The 16,691-nt window shown below is 33.3% G+C and overlaps 3 protein-coding genes across 3 annotated transcripts; all 3 read right to left on the minus strand.

The window, feature by feature from the left end:
• Nucleotides 1–243: 243 nt before the first annotated feature.
• On the minus strand, nt 244–4,130 carry LOC119614101. Its single transcript, XM_037970195.1, is given in 7 exon segments — nt 244–509; nt 602–682; nt 742–860; nt 863–1,493; nt 1,548–1,765; nt 3,753–3,897; nt 3,953–4,130. Coding segments are annotated over 7 exon segments (1,536 nt in total). The 5' UTR covers nt 4,124–4,130; the 3' UTR covers nt 244–338.
• Nucleotides 4,131–4,295: 165 nt separating this feature from the next.
• Nucleotides 4,296–8,778, minus strand: LOC119614106. Its single transcript, XM_037970200.1, has 6 exons — nt 8,529–8,778; nt 8,322–8,466; nt 7,629–7,846; nt 4,762–5,520; nt 4,624–4,704; nt 4,296–4,556 (listed from the first exon to the last, which is right to left on the minus strand). Exons 1-6 carry the CDS (start codon nt 8,700–8,702, stop codon nt 4,362–4,364), a joined length of 1,572 nt encoding a protein of 523 aa, XP_037826128.1. The 5' UTR covers nt 8,703–8,778; the 3' UTR covers nt 4,296–4,361.
• A 2,934-nt stretch (nt 8,779–11,712) lies between these two features.
• On the minus strand, nt 11,713–16,375 carry LOC119614105. Its single transcript, XM_037970199.1, is given in 7 exon segments — nt 11,713–11,954; nt 12,012–12,092; nt 12,148–12,645; nt 12,647–12,919; nt 12,976–13,193; nt 15,932–16,076; nt 16,132–16,375. Coding segments are annotated over 7 exon segments (1,560 nt in total). The 5' UTR covers nt 16,306–16,375; the 3' UTR covers nt 11,713–11,783.
• Nucleotides 16,376–16,691: the final 316 nt, after the last annotated feature.

Below are 16,691 nucleotides of genomic sequence, written 5' to 3' on the forward strand. Positions count from 1 at the left end.
TTCTAGTTCAGTTCTAGTTCAGTTCTAGTTCAGTTCTAGTTCAGTTCTAGTTCAGTTCTAGTTCAGTTCTAGTTCAGTTCTAGTTCAGTTCTAGTTCAGTTCTAGTTCAGTATTAGTTAAGTTCTAGTTCCGTTCTAGTTTAGTAGAAAATAATCCAGACTGTGGACTAGACTAGTACATACTAAGGACTAAATTTCGAGGCTATACTACACTCTAAACTATAATCTAGAGTGTAGACTATAGACTACAGTATAGTCCAACTATATGTTTTAAATAAATATTTTTTTTTTTTGTATTTTGCCATTAAAAATCGTTATTTTACAACTTAAACTCTGTTGTTATTTTAATACTTTTTTCGCAAAATCATAAACATGGATTATATTACTATCATAAGTGGCTATATGAAGATTTTCTCCACAAACAAAGTCTGTATTAATGTGGGGATTATGAAGTTCAGAGATTAAAGTACTGCAGGCAGTGGAAGGATCATTGGAGGCGCTTAGGCTGCCCTGAAAAGAAAACGAACTTAAGTTAGATTTTTATAGATCACAAAATTTTTCGTTTAGCTATTGAAGAAAATTTTTACACTTTTAAAACTTACCAACCAAAATTCATTACCCGGTAAGGCATTACCATCCCAGGCATATGAAACGACCAGCAACATGTCCTCGTATTCCGCAGGCTTTTGAAATTTAATAAAGTTTTAAGAAATCTTTAAAACAGTTTACTTTTTCATCTTACCAATTTCTCATTCGGATTCCTTTTCGATATACAAATCTTTATCCCCCCTTTAGGATGTCCGTGAGAAGCTATAAATCCATTATCTTTCAACTCTCCACATTCCATAAGATTAAAATAGAGAAATGCACTACACCAATATTATTTAGCAAAGGTAGTAAATAATTCAGACGTTCATAGAAACATTCCATAAAAATTTGTTCCTGCTGGACCGCTGCACGCCAAACACCCAAACCAAAACCCACCACATGTAAATAGGCGCAACCGGGGCGGGCTCGTTGATTAGCCTCCAATAGCAGTAAATCAAATGAAATAGCATAACGTTTTTTCATCATAACATTATCGAATATAACCAGACAGTTAAGAGTATCACCAAAACGTAAATTATCCTTGGTGACCTTATCATACAAATGATCTTCCTCCTCATAGAATTTATTCCAAAGTCGGCGATAATCTTGCAGTTTTTCTAAAGTTTTGACTTTTCTTAAAGGATTTAAAGCTTCCAAAAGGCTTAAATTTCTTTGAGGTTTATCCATTGCTTCACCATAACCATTCTCCCTAGTATTTTGTTGTCTGGTTATTGTGATATCCTGAAACTCCATGACTTCTTTTCGTTCAAAACGTGCCCCTATCATGCCTATTACCAAGCCCTCTCGCTCGATTTTATTTAAATCTTGTTCGCGTAAACCTTTATTATAGCGATCGCCATCATTAATGAATTCGGTTTTGGAGGAAACCGACAGAAGGGCCGAAATCTTTAATTAAAAAATAATACATATTGTTTTCTTAATTTTGGTAAAAGGTTTTACCTTTATTTCATCATAACTTAAAACATTTGCCAATATTAAAGGCTCTCTTTCTTCTGGAGTGCCCACTTTCAGATATTGGCGTCCAAAACCCGTAGCTCCTGTTATCAGCAAAAAATCATCATCGGTACCCACAAAACTGACACATCTTTTGGTTAACAAACGTTGTACGAATTCGCAGATCGATATATTTTTATAAAGTTTACGCTCGCAGGGAGAACCTGTGAAGAGAAGAATGTATATAATTGATACAAGTTCTAGTTAAATTCTAGTTCAGGTCTTGTTCAGTTCTCGTTCAGTTCTAGTTCAGTTCTAGTTTAGTTCTAGTTAATTTCTAGTTCAGTTCTAGTTCAGTTCTAGTTCAGTTCTAGTTCAGTTCTAGTTCAGTTCTAGTTCAGTTCTAGTTCAGTTCTAGTTCAGTTCTAGTTCAGTTCTAGTTCAGTTCTAGTTCAGTTCTAGTTCAGTTCTAGTTCAGTTCTAGTTCAGTTCTAGTTCAGTTCTAGTTCAGTTCTAGTTCAGTTCTAGTTCAGTTCTAGTTCAGTTCTAGTTCAGTTCTAGTTCAGTTCTAGTTCAGTTCTAGTTCAGTTCTAGTTCAGTTCTAGTTCAGTTCTAGTTCAGTTCTAGTTCAGTTCTAGTTCAGTTCTAGTTCAGTTCTAGTTCAGTTCTATGTTCAGTTCTTGTTCAGTTCTAGTTCAGTTCTTGTTCAGTTTTAGTTCAGTTCTAGTTCAGTTCTAGTTCAGTTCTAGTTCAGATCTAGTTCAGTTCTAGTTCAGTTCTAGTTCAGTTCGAGTTCAGTTCTAGTTCAGTTCTAGTTCAGTTCTAGTTCAGTTCTAGTTCAGTTCTAGTTCAGTTCTAGTTCAGTTCTAGTTCAGTTTCTAGTTCAGTTCTAGTTCAGTTCTAGTTCAGTTCTAGTTCAGTTCTAGTTCAGTTCTAGTTCTAGTTCAGTTCTAGTTCAGTTCTAGTTCAGTTCTAGTTCAGTTCTAGTTCAGTTCTAGTTCAGATCTAGTTCAGTTCTAGTTCAGTTTAAGTTCAGTTCTAGTTCAGTTCTAGTTCAGTTCTAGTTCAGTTCTAGTTTAGTTCTAGTTCAGTTCTAGTTCAGTTCTAGTTCAGTTCTAGTCCAGTTCTTGTTCAGTTCTTGTTCAGTTCTAGTTCAGTTCTAGTTCAGTTCTAGTTCAGTTCTAGTTCAGTTCTAGTTCAGTCTAGTTCAGTTCTAGTTCAGTTCTAGTTCAGTTCGAGTTCAGTTCTAGTTCAGTTCTAGTTCAGTTCTAGTTCAGTTCTAGTTCAGTTCTAGTTCAGTTCTAGTTCAGTTCTAGTTCAGTTCTAGTTCAGTTCTAGTTCAGTTCTAGTTCAGTTCTAGTTCAGTTCTAGTTCAGTTCTAGTTCTAGTTCAGTTCTAGTTCAGTTCTAGTTCAGTTCTAGTTCAGTTCTAGTTCAGTTCTAGTTCAGTTCTAGTTCAGATCTAGTTCAGTTCTAGTTCAGTTTAAGTTCAGTTCTAGTTCAGTTTCTAGTTCAGTTCTAGTTCAGTTCTAGTTTAGTTCTAGTTCAGTTCTAGTTCAGTTCTAGTCCAGTTCTTGTTCAGTTCTTGTTCAGTTCTAGTTCAGTTCTAGTTCAGTTCTAGTTCAGTTCTAGTTCAGATCTAGTTCAGTTCTAGTTCAGTTCTAGTTCAGTTCTAGTTCAGTTCTAGTTCAGTTCTAGTTCAGTTCTAGTTTAGTTCTAGTTCAGTTCTAGTTCAGTTCTAGTTCAGTTCTAGTTCTAGTTCAGTTCTAGTTCAGTTCTAGTTCAGTTCTAGTTCAGTTCTAGTTCAGTTCTAGTTCAGTTCTAGTTCAGTTCTAGTTCAGTTCTAGTTCAGTTCTAGTTCAGTTCTAGTTCAGTTCTAGTTCAGTTCTAGTTCAGTTCTAGTTCAGTTCTAGTTCAGTTCTAGTTCAGTTCTAGTTCAGTTCTAGTTCAGTTCTAGTTCAGTTCAGTTCTAGTTTAGTTCTAGTTTAGTTCTAGTTCAGTTCTAGTTCTAAATCCCAATCTATTCTTCTGGACTGTGTTCTAGTCTATAATTTTAAAATTTCAGATTACAAAACTTAAATTATTATTTTCATTTCAAATTGAGCGATATGTTCACTGAAACTCTGGCATCCCTGTAACTATGAATATAAAACAGCTTTCACCACACGAAGCTGCCACTCTGCAAAACAAATTGCTGCAAACTTAAACTTACCATATCGCAATTTATGTTCTAAAAAATCAATAATTAAATACAGAACTTTTTCATGTATCAACGGATAGGCGGAGGCAATTTGTTCTTTTATAAACAAATGACGTTCTACAGGTTGAGATTTCACACGACAGCTATCTATAGGAAACTGAAAATTATACGTTTTTTTAAATATCTATAAATTAATTAAAAATTTTATTTACCTCTATGGGAAATTTTTGAGAATTTTGTTTAAATTGTTCTAAATTTACGGTTCTTTTATGAAATTTAGTCTTTTGAAATTTGCGTAAAAGTTTTTCACCAAATTTTGTTAAAGTTCTATTGTAAGTTGTTACGGGCCAAATTTGTTCAAACTCTTTGCCGAAAACAGACATTTTGGGTAGAAATGTTTAAAGAAGACTAAAGGTTGAGATAAAAAAAACATTTTTTTTTGCGTTTGTTGGGCGCTAGTGTGGGGCGGGGATCGGTGGTGTAATGACCACATGAAAGTATTCACAGGGTGGCTAAAGTAATGTTTATTAAATAGCATTTAGCATTTATGTAGAATTATATTAAGTTCATTTTGTTTTTATTAAAAATATAATTATTACAAATTTTAGATTATGAGTAATATCATTCATCCTCAGATATTACTTGATCCTTTAGTATTTGCTCTACATAATCTTTTATATGTATTACCCCATGCTGAAGTGATGCTATATGTAGGTTATTGCCATTAACATATTCCGTATTAATATGGGGATTAAAAAGTTCCGATATTAAGGTACTACAGGCCGTAGATGGATCATTAGAAGATGCCAAACAGTGCTAGAAATAGAAGACCCCATAAAAAAGGTTTAAAACTTTTAACTAAAAACAGTTTCATAACACCTACCTTCCAAAACTCATTACCCGGTAAGGCATTACCATCCCAGGCATATGAAACCACTGGCAGCATATTGTCATAGGGCGGTAACTTTAAATATAATTAAAAATTAAACTCTATTACAAAAATATTTCTTCTCTAACTTACCAATTTATCATTAGGATTTCTTTTCGACATTAAAATCTTAATGCCCCCTCTCGGATGTTTGTCGGATTTAAATAAAGCCTCATTTTTCAAATCACCCCATTCGTTTAAATGGAACCAAGACAAGTGCACTACTCCTATATTATTAAGCTGAGGCAATAAATACTTTAAACGTTGCTGGAAACTCTCCATAAAAACTTTTTCCTGTTGACCGGTTTCCAACCAAACACCCAAACCTATACCCACTACATGTATATAGGCGTATTTGTTGCTTCTCAAGGCCCTCTGTTGGGCCTCTAAGAGTAAAGTGTCGAAAGAAATAGCAAAACGTTTTTTCATTTTTAAATTATCAAAAATAGCTTTCGATTTGAGAGTTTTCTCAAAACGTTTATTATCCACCGACACCTTTTGGTATAGAAAATCTGTTTCCTCATAGAATTTATTCCATACTAGTCTATAATCCTGTAATTTTTCTATTTGTGGCGTTAAAGGTTTGCTTGGGAATAAATATTGCCATAGACCCTTAGCGTTACCATTTTTGGTATCTGCTCCATAACCGTTTTCAAAAGTATTTTGAGTTTTGACTATTTTTATATCCTCACTTTCCATTCTATTGGGTCGCACAAAACGTGCCCCTATAAGACCCACTATTACACCACTCGGCTCGATTTTGTTTAAATCTTCTTCTATTTTACCACAATTAGCTCGAGCGCCATCGTTAATGAATTCCGTGTGAGAGGTAACGCTTAAAAGGGCTGAAATCTATAAAATTATCAAAAAATATATAGACTATAGACCAGACTGGACTATATCAAGGCTATAGATTCGTCTATAGTCAAAACTACAGAATAAATTGTAGTCTGGACTATAGGCTGGATTATAGCAGATTATAGACTATGGACTAGACCAGACCAAAGGTTAGACTATAGACTAGACTAAATACTAGACTATAGACTAGACTATAGACTATAGACTAGACTATAGACTAGACTATAGACTAGACTATGGACTAGACTATAGACTAGACTACAGACTAGACTATAGACTAGACTATAGACTAGACTATAGACTAGACTATAGACTAGACTATAGACTAGACTATAGACTAGACTATAGACTAGACTATAGACTAGACTATAGACTAGACTATAGACTAGACTATAGACTAGACTATAGACTAGAACTATAGACTAGACTATAGACTAGACTTATAGACTATACTATAGACTAACTATAGACTAACATATAGACTAGACTATAGACTATACTATAGACTAGACTATAGACTAGACTATAGACTAGACTATAGACTAGACTATAGACCTGAACCTATAGACTAGACTATAGACTAGACTATAGACTAGACTATAGACGAGACTATAGACTAGACTATAGACTAGACTATAGACTAGACTATAGACTAGACTATAGACTAGACTATAGACTAGACTATAGACTAGACTATAGACTAGACTATAGACTAGACTATACGAGACTAGACTATAGACTAGACTATAGACTAGACTATAGACTAGACTATAGACTAGACTAGACTATAGACTAGACTATAGACTAGACTATAGACTAGACTATAGACTAGACTATAGACTAGACTATAGACTAGACTATAGACTAGACTATAGACTAGACTATAGACTAGACTATAGACTAGACTATAGACTAGACTATAGACTAGACTATAGACTAGACTATAGACTAGACTATAGACTAGACTATAGACTAGACTATAGACTAGACTATAGACTAGACTATAGACTAGACTATAGACTAGACTATAGACTAGACTATAGACTAGACTATAGACTAGACTATAGACTAGACTATAGACTAGACTATAGACTAGACTATAGACTAGACTAGACTATAGACTAGACTATAGACTAGACTATAGACTAGACTATAGACTAGACTATAGACTAGACTATAGACTAGACTATAGACTAGACTATATACTAGACTATAGACTAGACTATAGACTAGACTATAGACTAGACTATAGACTAGACTATAGACTAGACTATAGACTAGACTAGACTAGACTAGACTAGACTAGACTATAGACTAGACTATAGACTAGACTATAGACTAGACTATAGACTAGACTATAGACTAGACTATAGACTAGACTATAGACTAGACTGTAGACCAGACTATATTCTAGACTATAGACTAGACTATAGACTAGACTATAGACTAGACTATAGACTAGACTATAGACTAGACTATAGACTAGACTGTAGACCAGACTATATTCTAGACTATAGACTAGACTATAGACTAGACTATAGACTAGACTATAGACTAGACTATAGACTAGACTATAGACTAGACTATAGATTAGACTATAGACTAGACTAAAGACTAGACTATAGACTAGACTATAGACTAGACTATAGACTAGACTATAGACTAGACTATAGACTAGACTATAGACTAGACTATAGACTAGACTATAGACTAGACTATAGACTAGACTATAGACTAGACTATAGACTAGATTATAGACTAGACTATAGACTAGACTATAGACTAGACTATAGACTAGACTATAGACTAGACTATAGACTAGACAATAGGCTACACAATAGGCTAGACTATAGACTAGACTATAGACTAGACTATAGACTAGACTATAGGCTAGACTATAGACTAGGCTATAGACTAGTTTGTAGACTAGACTGTGGACTAGACTATAGACTAGGCTATATACTAGACTATAGACTAGAGTATAGACTAGACTATAGATAAGACTATGGACTAGACTATAAACAAGAATATAGACTAGACTATAAACGAGATTATAGACTAATCCATAGCCTGAACTGGATTAGTCAGTAATATCATCATACCTTAATCTCATCATAACTTAAAACATTGGCCAGTGTTAAGGGCGCTTCTTCTTCGTCTGTGCCAACTTTTAGATATTTCTCACCGCAACCAGTTTCTCCTGAGATAAGTATATAACTATCAAAAAATCCCACAAAACTGGCGCAGCGTTTGCTCAGTAATCGTTGAACAAATTCAGTGGGTCCCATATTGGCATAAAGTTGTTTTTCTCGGGTGGTGCCTAAAAGGTTTATATAAAAGTTAATAAAAATCAATATTTAATTGAAAAGAAATTAAAATTGTATGTTTTGCTATATTTTTTAAAAAAGTTGTAAAAACAGTACTTTTGAAACGTTTATAGGCGATTTTGGGCATTTAGCTAGATTTCTGATAAATTAGTATAAAAGATACTTTTTGAAAAATTATTCTTCTATTTTTTAATTTAAACTTAAAAATATTGTGTATTTTGTTAGAAAAAGTACTTTTTTCAAAAAAGTACCTTTTTGTTATATTGACTTAATTTTATTAGCAAATAATGAAAATTATTTTACTTGTCAAAATTTTTGGATTTTTTAGTTAAAGAATTGAATTTTATGAGATATTAAAAAAAACGCTTAAACTCTAAAGCATCTGGCCACACTACGAACAAACCAGCTTATTAAGAAACTCACCACCAAAAGCTTTTTATCTGTCAAAATAAATACGCCCAAACTTACCATACTTTAATTTATGCTCCAAAAAGTCTAAAATCAAAAATAATACTTTCTCGTGTATCAGTGGATATGCCCAAGCAATTTGTTGTTGTATATCAGCATGACGTTCCACAGGTTGAGATTTAACACGACAGCTATCGATAGGGAACTGTAAATAAACAAAAATTCTTTTAATATTGAACTGTTTATTTAGCTTTTAGTATCACTTACCTTTAAAGGAAATTTATTGGATTTTTGTATAAATTCTTCTATATTTATTTCTTTTTTATTCGGTTTTTCTATTTTTAAACATTTCTGTAAAAGTTCTTGCGAAAATTTTGTTAACTTTATTGTTTTTTCACTTAAAGGCCAATCTTTTTCAAATTCTTTACCAAATACAGACATATTTCTTTCTTTTTGGAGGCAACAATGTTCGAAAGTTTGTTTAATACTAATTTTTAATACCGTTTAGTTGTGTGTTTATGTCTATACTGGATATTGTTGTTGGTTTTTGTTGTGGTCATGAGTCATATGTTGAGTTCCACGAACAAATGATTTGATTAAATATTAAGTTCGAGGGGGTTTTTTTCCCATAATTTAATTATAACTAGACTACAGACTAGACTATAGACTAGACTATAGACTAGACTATAGACTAGACTATAGACTAGACTATAGACTAGACTATAGACTAGACTATAAACTAGACTATAGACTAGACTATAGACTAGACTATAGACTAGACTATAAACTAGACTATAGACTAGACTATGGACTAGACTATAGACTAGACTATAGACTAGACTATAGATTAGACTATAGACTAGACTATAGACTAGACTATAGACTAGACTATAGACTAGACTATAGACTAGACTATAGACTAGACTATAGACTAGACCATAGACTAGACTAGACTAGACTAGACTATAGACTAGACTATAGACTAGACTATAGACTAGACTATAGACTAGACTATAGACTAGACTATAGACTAGACTATAGACTAGACTATAGACTAGACTATAGACTAGACTATAGACTAGACTATAGACTAGACTATAGACTAGACTATAGACTAGACTATAGACTAGACTATAGACTAGACTATAGACTAGACTATAGACTAGACTATAGACTAGACTATAGACTAGACTATAGACTAGACTATAGACTAGACTATAGACTAGACTATAGACTAGACTATAGACTAGACTATAGACTAGACTATAGACTAGACTATAGACTAGACTATAGACTAGACTATAGACTAGACTATAGACTAGACTATAGACTAGACTATAGACTATAGACTAGACTATAGACTAGACTATAGACTAGACTATAGACTAGACTATAGACTAGACTATAGACTAGACTATAGACTAGACTATAGACTAGACTATAGACTAGACTATAGACTAGACTATAGACTAGACTATAGACTAGACTATAGACTAGACTATAGACTAGACTATAGACTAGACTATAGACTAGACTATAGACTAGACTAGACTATAGACTAGACTATAGACTAGACTATAGACTAGACTATAGACTAGACAATAGACTAGACTATAGACTAGACTAGACTAGACTAGACTATAGACTAGACTATAGACTAGACTATAGACTAGACTATAGACTAGACTATAGACTAGACTATAGACTAGACTATAGACTAGACTATAGACTAGACTATAGACTAGACTATAGACTAGACTATAGACTAGACTATAGACTAGACTATAGACTAGACTATAGACTAGACTATAGACTAGACTATAGACTAGACTATAGACTAGACTATAGACTAGACTATAGACTAGACTATAGACTAGACTATAGACTAGACTATAGACTAGACTATAGACTAGACTATAGACTAGACTATAGACTAGACTATAGACTAGACTATAGACTAGACTATAGACTAGACTATAGACTAGACTATAGACTAGACTATAGACTAGACTATAGACTAGACTATAGACTAGACTATAGACTAGACTATAGACTAGACTATAGACTAGACTATAGACTAGACTATAGACTAGACTAGACTAGACTAGACTAGACTAGACTATAGACTAGACTATAGACTAGATTATAGACTAGACTATAGATTAGACTAGACTATAGTCCACGCTATAGACTAGACTATAGACTAGACTATAAACTAGACTATAGTCCAGACTATAGACTAAACTATAGACCAGACTATAGGCTAGACTATAGACTGGACTATAGACTAGACTATAGACTAGACTATAGATTAGATTATAGATTAGACTATAGACTAGACTATATACTAGACTATAGACTAGACTACAGACTAGACTATAGACTAGACTATAGACTAGACTATAGACCAGACTATAGACCAGACTATAGATTAGACTAGACTATAGTCCAGGCTATAGACTAGACTATAGTCCAGACTATAGGCTAGACTATAGGCCAGAATATAAACTAGACTATAGTTTAGACTATAGACTAAACTATAGACCAGACTATAGGCCAGACTATAGACTAGACTATAGACTAGACTATAGTCCAGAGTATAGTCCAGTCTATAGTCAAGAATATAGTCCAGACTATAGACTAGACTATAGTCCAGACTATAGACTAGACTATAGTCCAGACTACAGACTAGACTGTAGTCCTGACTATAAACTAGACTATAGTCCAGGCTATAGACTAGACTATAGTCCAGACTATAGACTAGACTATAGTCCAGGCTATAGACTAGACTATAGTCCAGGCTATAGACTAGACTATAGTCCAGACTATAGACCAGACTATAGACTAGACTATAGTCCAGACTATAGACTAGACTATAGTCCAGACTATAGACTAGACTATAGTCCAGACTATAGACTAGACTATAGTCCAGACTATAGACTAGACTATAGTCCAGAGTATAGACTAGACTACAGTCCAGAGTATAGACTAGACTATAGTCCAGACTATAGACTAGACTATAGTCCAGGATATTTACTAGACTTTAGTCCAGGATATATACTAGACAAAACTCCAGACTATAGACTACACTCCAGCATATAGACTAGACTATAGTTCAGAATACGGTCTGGCTTTGGAATGGACTATAGTCCAGGCTATCGACTAGACTATAGTCTGTACTATAGACCATAGTCCAGACTATAGAGTAGACTACACTGCAGTCCATACTATAAAATAGACTATAGTCCAAATTATTGACTAGACTATAGTCCAGACTATAGATAAGACTATAGTCCACAATATAGACTAGACTATAGTCCAGGCTACAGACGGCTATACAATATTCCACATTATAGGCGAGATTATAATCCATAGTGGACTATAGCCCAGAATATACATATATGTTTGTATAATCCATTCGATTAATCATACAAGAAAAATAACTACAATGTTTGTCTTTAACTAATTTCGCTGATTAAGATTTATTGACATTAATTTTGATAAAATTTCTTTAAAAAAAATTTAACTTAAAATCTTTTCGACATAATCTTTTATATGTATAATACCGTATTTGGGAGACGCCAGATATAGATTATTACCATTGACATATTTCGTATTAATATGAGGATTAAATAGTTCGGTAATTAAAGTACTGCAAGCAGCCGAAGGATCATTAGAGGAAACCAAAGAACCCTATAGAAAATATAAATTCATAAAAAGTTTTAATAAGTATTTTAGCACATTACTTACCATCCAAAATTCATTACCCGGTAAGGAGTTACCATCCCAAGCGAATGACACTACGGGCAACATACCCTCATAGGGAGAAGTCTTTGGAAAAATATAAAATATTACAAAGAAAATTATAACTTTTTCTTCCACTTACCAATTTTTCATTAGGATTTCTATTGGAGATTAATATCTTTATGCCTCCTTGAGAATGTGTAGCCGATTTAATAATGGACTCGTTTTTTAAATCTTGCCATTCTTGCGATTTAAACCAAGAAAAATGCAACACTCCTATATTGTTCAGTTGTGGCAATAGATATTTCAAACGCTGCTGGAAACAAGCTAAAAAGATTTGTTCCTGTTGTGGTGCGGCCAGCCATACACCCAAACCTATACCCACCACATGTATATAGGCTAATTTTTGGACCTTTAAAGCTCTTGCATTGGCCTCCAATAGCAGCAAATCAAAAGGTAAAGCAAAGCGTTTTTTCATCATTAAATTATCGAAAATAGCCTCAGGCTTGTAGCATTCCCCAAAGCGTTTATTATCTAAAGAGACTTTTTTATATAAATGATCTGATTCTTCATAGAACTTTTGCCAGACTTTTCTATAATCTTGCAATTTTTCCAATTGCTCAGTTTTTTTTATGGGCAAATAAATATTGCCATAAAGTGGTGGGATCTTTTAAATCTCCCTCCGTTGTTGTTCCATGACAACCATAACCCATTTCTGTAATATTTTGTTCTTTGCAAATAATTATATCTTCATATTCCATTCTAAAGGGACGGGCAAAACGTGCCCCTATAATACCCACGACTACACCCTGTCTTTCGATTTTTTCATAATCTTTTTCAATTTTACCACCATTATGACGACGACCATCATTTATGAAATCGCTATGTGAAGCAACCGACAACAGTGCTGAAATCTTTAAATAAAACGTTATCACAAGAGAAATTGTAGTTTTTTTTTTTAAGTAATTACCTTAATTTCATCATAACTTAAAACATTTGCCAGTACTAAGGGTTCCTCTTCTGCCTCGGTACCAATTTTAAGATACTTTTCTCCATGGCCCGTTTCTCCTGTGATCAGTATATAGCTGTCATGAAATCCCACAAAACTGATGCAACGTTTCGTAAGTAAACGTTGTACAAATTCAGTTATGGTCATGTCTTTATAAAGTTGTTTTTCTATAGTGGATCCTAAAGGGAAAATTATATTTTAGTCAGTGCTATTATATTTTCTGTTATCTGGACTATAGTCTAATCCATAGTCTAATATACATAGTCTGGACTATAGTTTTTTCTATAGTCTGTGCTATAGTCTTTTCTGTAATTTGGAATATAGTGTTGTCTGAACTATAGTCTAGTCTTTTAACTCTAGTCGTGACTAGTGCTTAGTCTATAGCAGTGGTGCTCAAACACATACTACCATAGACTACCATAGTTTTATTTGTGTTGCTAAAGCAGCAGAGAACAGAATTCAATTCAAAATAAAAGTATACTAATAAAATGACTACAAACTATAAAGTATATGCTAACTGTCAAATATTTATTATGGATTTTGACAGCCAGCGTATAGCAACGTCTATATATAAAAAACTATCAATTGTTCTCTCATGTTCTCCTACATTCATTCGGCTTTCTCAAAATTTTGTTGTTGTATTTCTGTGTGTATTTTAAAAACGTCGCACACAGACCTTGCTTTGACAAGTGCTGATCAGCAACTGATTTGATTTTGTTTTTCAAGTTGAGAGCAAACCAACTGATATTGCTCATTATAAAAAGAAGAAGAATTAAACTTGTAGTGTATGTGTATCAACTTAGCGTCAGCAGAATTTTCTTACCCTATCACGCGTGCTATGACACGGCCATATTGAGCTTCTCTGGTCTATAGCCAAATCTATAGTTTGAACTATGGTCTAGTCTATAGTCTAATCTATAGTCTGGTCGATAGTCTGGTCTATAGTATAGTCTATAGTAAAGTATATTCTGTTGTCCAGTCTATAGTCTATAGCCTAGTCTATAGTCTAGTCTATAGTCTAGTCTATAGTCTAGTCTATAATCTAGTCTATGGTCTAGTCTATAGTCTAGTCTATAGTCTAGTCTATAGTCTAGTCTATAGTCTAGTCTATAGTCTAGTCTATGGTCTAGTCTATAGTCTAGTCTATAGTCTAGTCTATAGTCTAGTCTATAGTCTAGTCTATAGTCTAGTCTATAGTCTAGTCTATAGTCTAGTCTATAGTCTAGTCTACAGTCTAGTCTATGGTCTAGTCTATAGTCTAGTCTATAGTCTAGTCTACAGTCTAGTCTACAGTCTAGTCTATAGTCTAGTCTACAGTCTAGTCTATAGTCTAGTCTATAGTCTAGTCTAGTCTAGTCTATAGTCTAATCTATAGTCTAAGTCTATAGTCTAGTCTATAGTCTAGTCTATAGTTAGTCTATAGGTCTAGTCTATAGTCTAGTCTATAGTCTAGTCTTAGTCTAGTCTAGTCTAGTCTATAGTCTAGTCTATAGTCTAGTCCTATAGTCTAGTCTATAGTCTAGTCTATAGTCTAGTCTATAGTCTAGTCCTATAGTCTAGTCTATAGTCTAGTCTATAGTCTAGTCTATAGTCTATCTATAGTCTAGTCTATAGTCTAGTCTATAGTCTAGTCTATAGTCTAGTCTATAGTCTAGTCTATAGTCTAGTCTATAGTCTAGTCTATAGTCTAGTCTATAGTCTAGTCTATAGTCTAGTCTATAGTCTAGTCTATAGTCTAGTCTATAGTCTAGTCTATAGTCTAGTCTATAGTCTAGTCTATAGTCTAGTCTATAGTCTAGTCTATAGTCTAGTCTATAGTCTAGTCTATAGTCTAGTCTATAGTCTAGTCTATAGTCATAGTCTATAGTCTAGTCTATAGTCTAGTCTATAGTCTTCTATAGTCTAGTCTATAGTCTAGTCTAGTCTAGTATAGTCTAGTCTATAGTCTAGTCTATAGTCTAGTCTATAGTCTAGTCTATAGTCTAGTCTATAGTCTAGTCTATAGTCTAGTCTATAGTCTAGTCTATAGTCTAGTCTATAGTCTAGTCTATAGTCTAGTCTATAGTCCTAGTCTATAGTCTAGTCTATAGTCTAGTCTATAGTCTAGTCTATAGTCTAGTCTTAGTCTAGTCTATAGTCTAGTCTATAGTCTAGTCTATAGTCTAGTCTATAGTCTAGTCTATAGTCTAGTCCATAGTCTAGTCCATAGTCTGTCTATAGTCTAGTCTATAGTCTAGTCTATAGTCTAGTCTATAGTCTAGTCTATAGTCTAGTCTATAGTCTAGTCTATAGTCTAGTTCTATAGTCTAGTCTATAGTCTAGTCTATAGTCTAGTCTATAGTCTAGTCTATAGTCTAGTCTATAGTCTAGTCTATAGTCTAGTCTATAGTCTAGTCTATAGTCTAGTCTATAGTCTAGTCTATAGTCTAGTCTATAGTCTAGTCTATAGTCTAGTCTATAGTCTAGTCTATAGTCTAGTCTATAGTCTAGTCTAGTCTATAGTCTAGTCTATAGTCTATAGTTTAGTCTATAGTCTATAGTTTAGTCTATAGTCCAGTCTATAGTCTAGTCTATAGTCTAGTCTATAGTCTAGTTTATAGTCTAGTCTATAGTCTAGTCTATAGTCTAGTCTATAGTCTAGTCTATAGTCTAGTCTATTGTCTAGTCTATAGTCTAGTCTATTGTCTAGTTTATTGTGTAGCATATAGTCTAGTCTATAGTCTAGTCTATAGTCTAGTCTATAGTCTAGTCTATAGTCTAGTCTATAATCTAACCCATAAACCACAGTCTAGTGTATTGTTTGAACTATTGTCTCGTATATACTCAGGATGTTTGTTATCTGCTGTATAACCTAGTCTGTAGTCAGCACTGTAGACTAGTCTATAGTCTGAATTTTGTCAGCATTTGTAAAACTTACCATACTTCAATTTGTGTTCCAAGAAATCTACTATCAAATACAATACTTTCTCATGCATCAGTGGATATGCCGAAGCAATTTGTCGCTGTATATCAACATGACATTCCACCGGTTGTGATTTTATACGACAACTATCGATGGGGAACTAAAAAAACAAAAATTGCCAGTAAAAATTATACTTTATATTTCAATTATCTCACTTTTATGGGAAATTCATTAGATTTTTGCATAAATTCTTGTATATCCACTAGTTGTTCCTTAGGTTTTTCAATATCCAAACATTTTTGTATGAGGTCTTGGCCAAATGGTGTTAAATGTTTATCAAAATCATACGTTGGCCAATCGTTATGAAAATCCTTGCCAAAAAGTGGCATACTTGAGCTCAATGTTTTGCGAAAGACTGATGTGTTGGATGCAAGTTACAAGTTGTTTTTGTGTTGCAGCTTTTGAACACGTACTTGTTTGTTTTCAAATGAATTACTCAAAAGCTTTTTAAGGGAAATTTGATATTGTGAAATTCTACAAAGTTTTTGCAGTTAATACGAAAAAAATTTAAAACAAGATTGTTGATTGACAATAAAAAATAAACTGGATTTATGATGTAATTTTTAGTATATAATGAAATTATTCTACTAAACATCTGGGTACTAATTAGTTGCAGAATTTAAGATAGTACTTATAAAAGTACTTTTTAAGGTAAAAGCTTTGTACCTACTGCTCTCTCTAGTTGTTTTCATAGTTGGATACTGATGCTGTAAAT

The sequence above is a fragment of the Lucilia sericata genome, unplaced genomic scaffold (genome assembly GCF_015586225.1).
Source record: "Lucilia sericata isolate MDLA Ls3-8-SP2 unplaced genomic scaffold, ASM1558622v1 Contig002584F_arrow, whole genome shotgun sequence".
NCBI lineage: Eukaryota > Metazoa > Arthropoda > Insecta > Diptera > Calliphoridae > Lucilia > Lucilia sericata.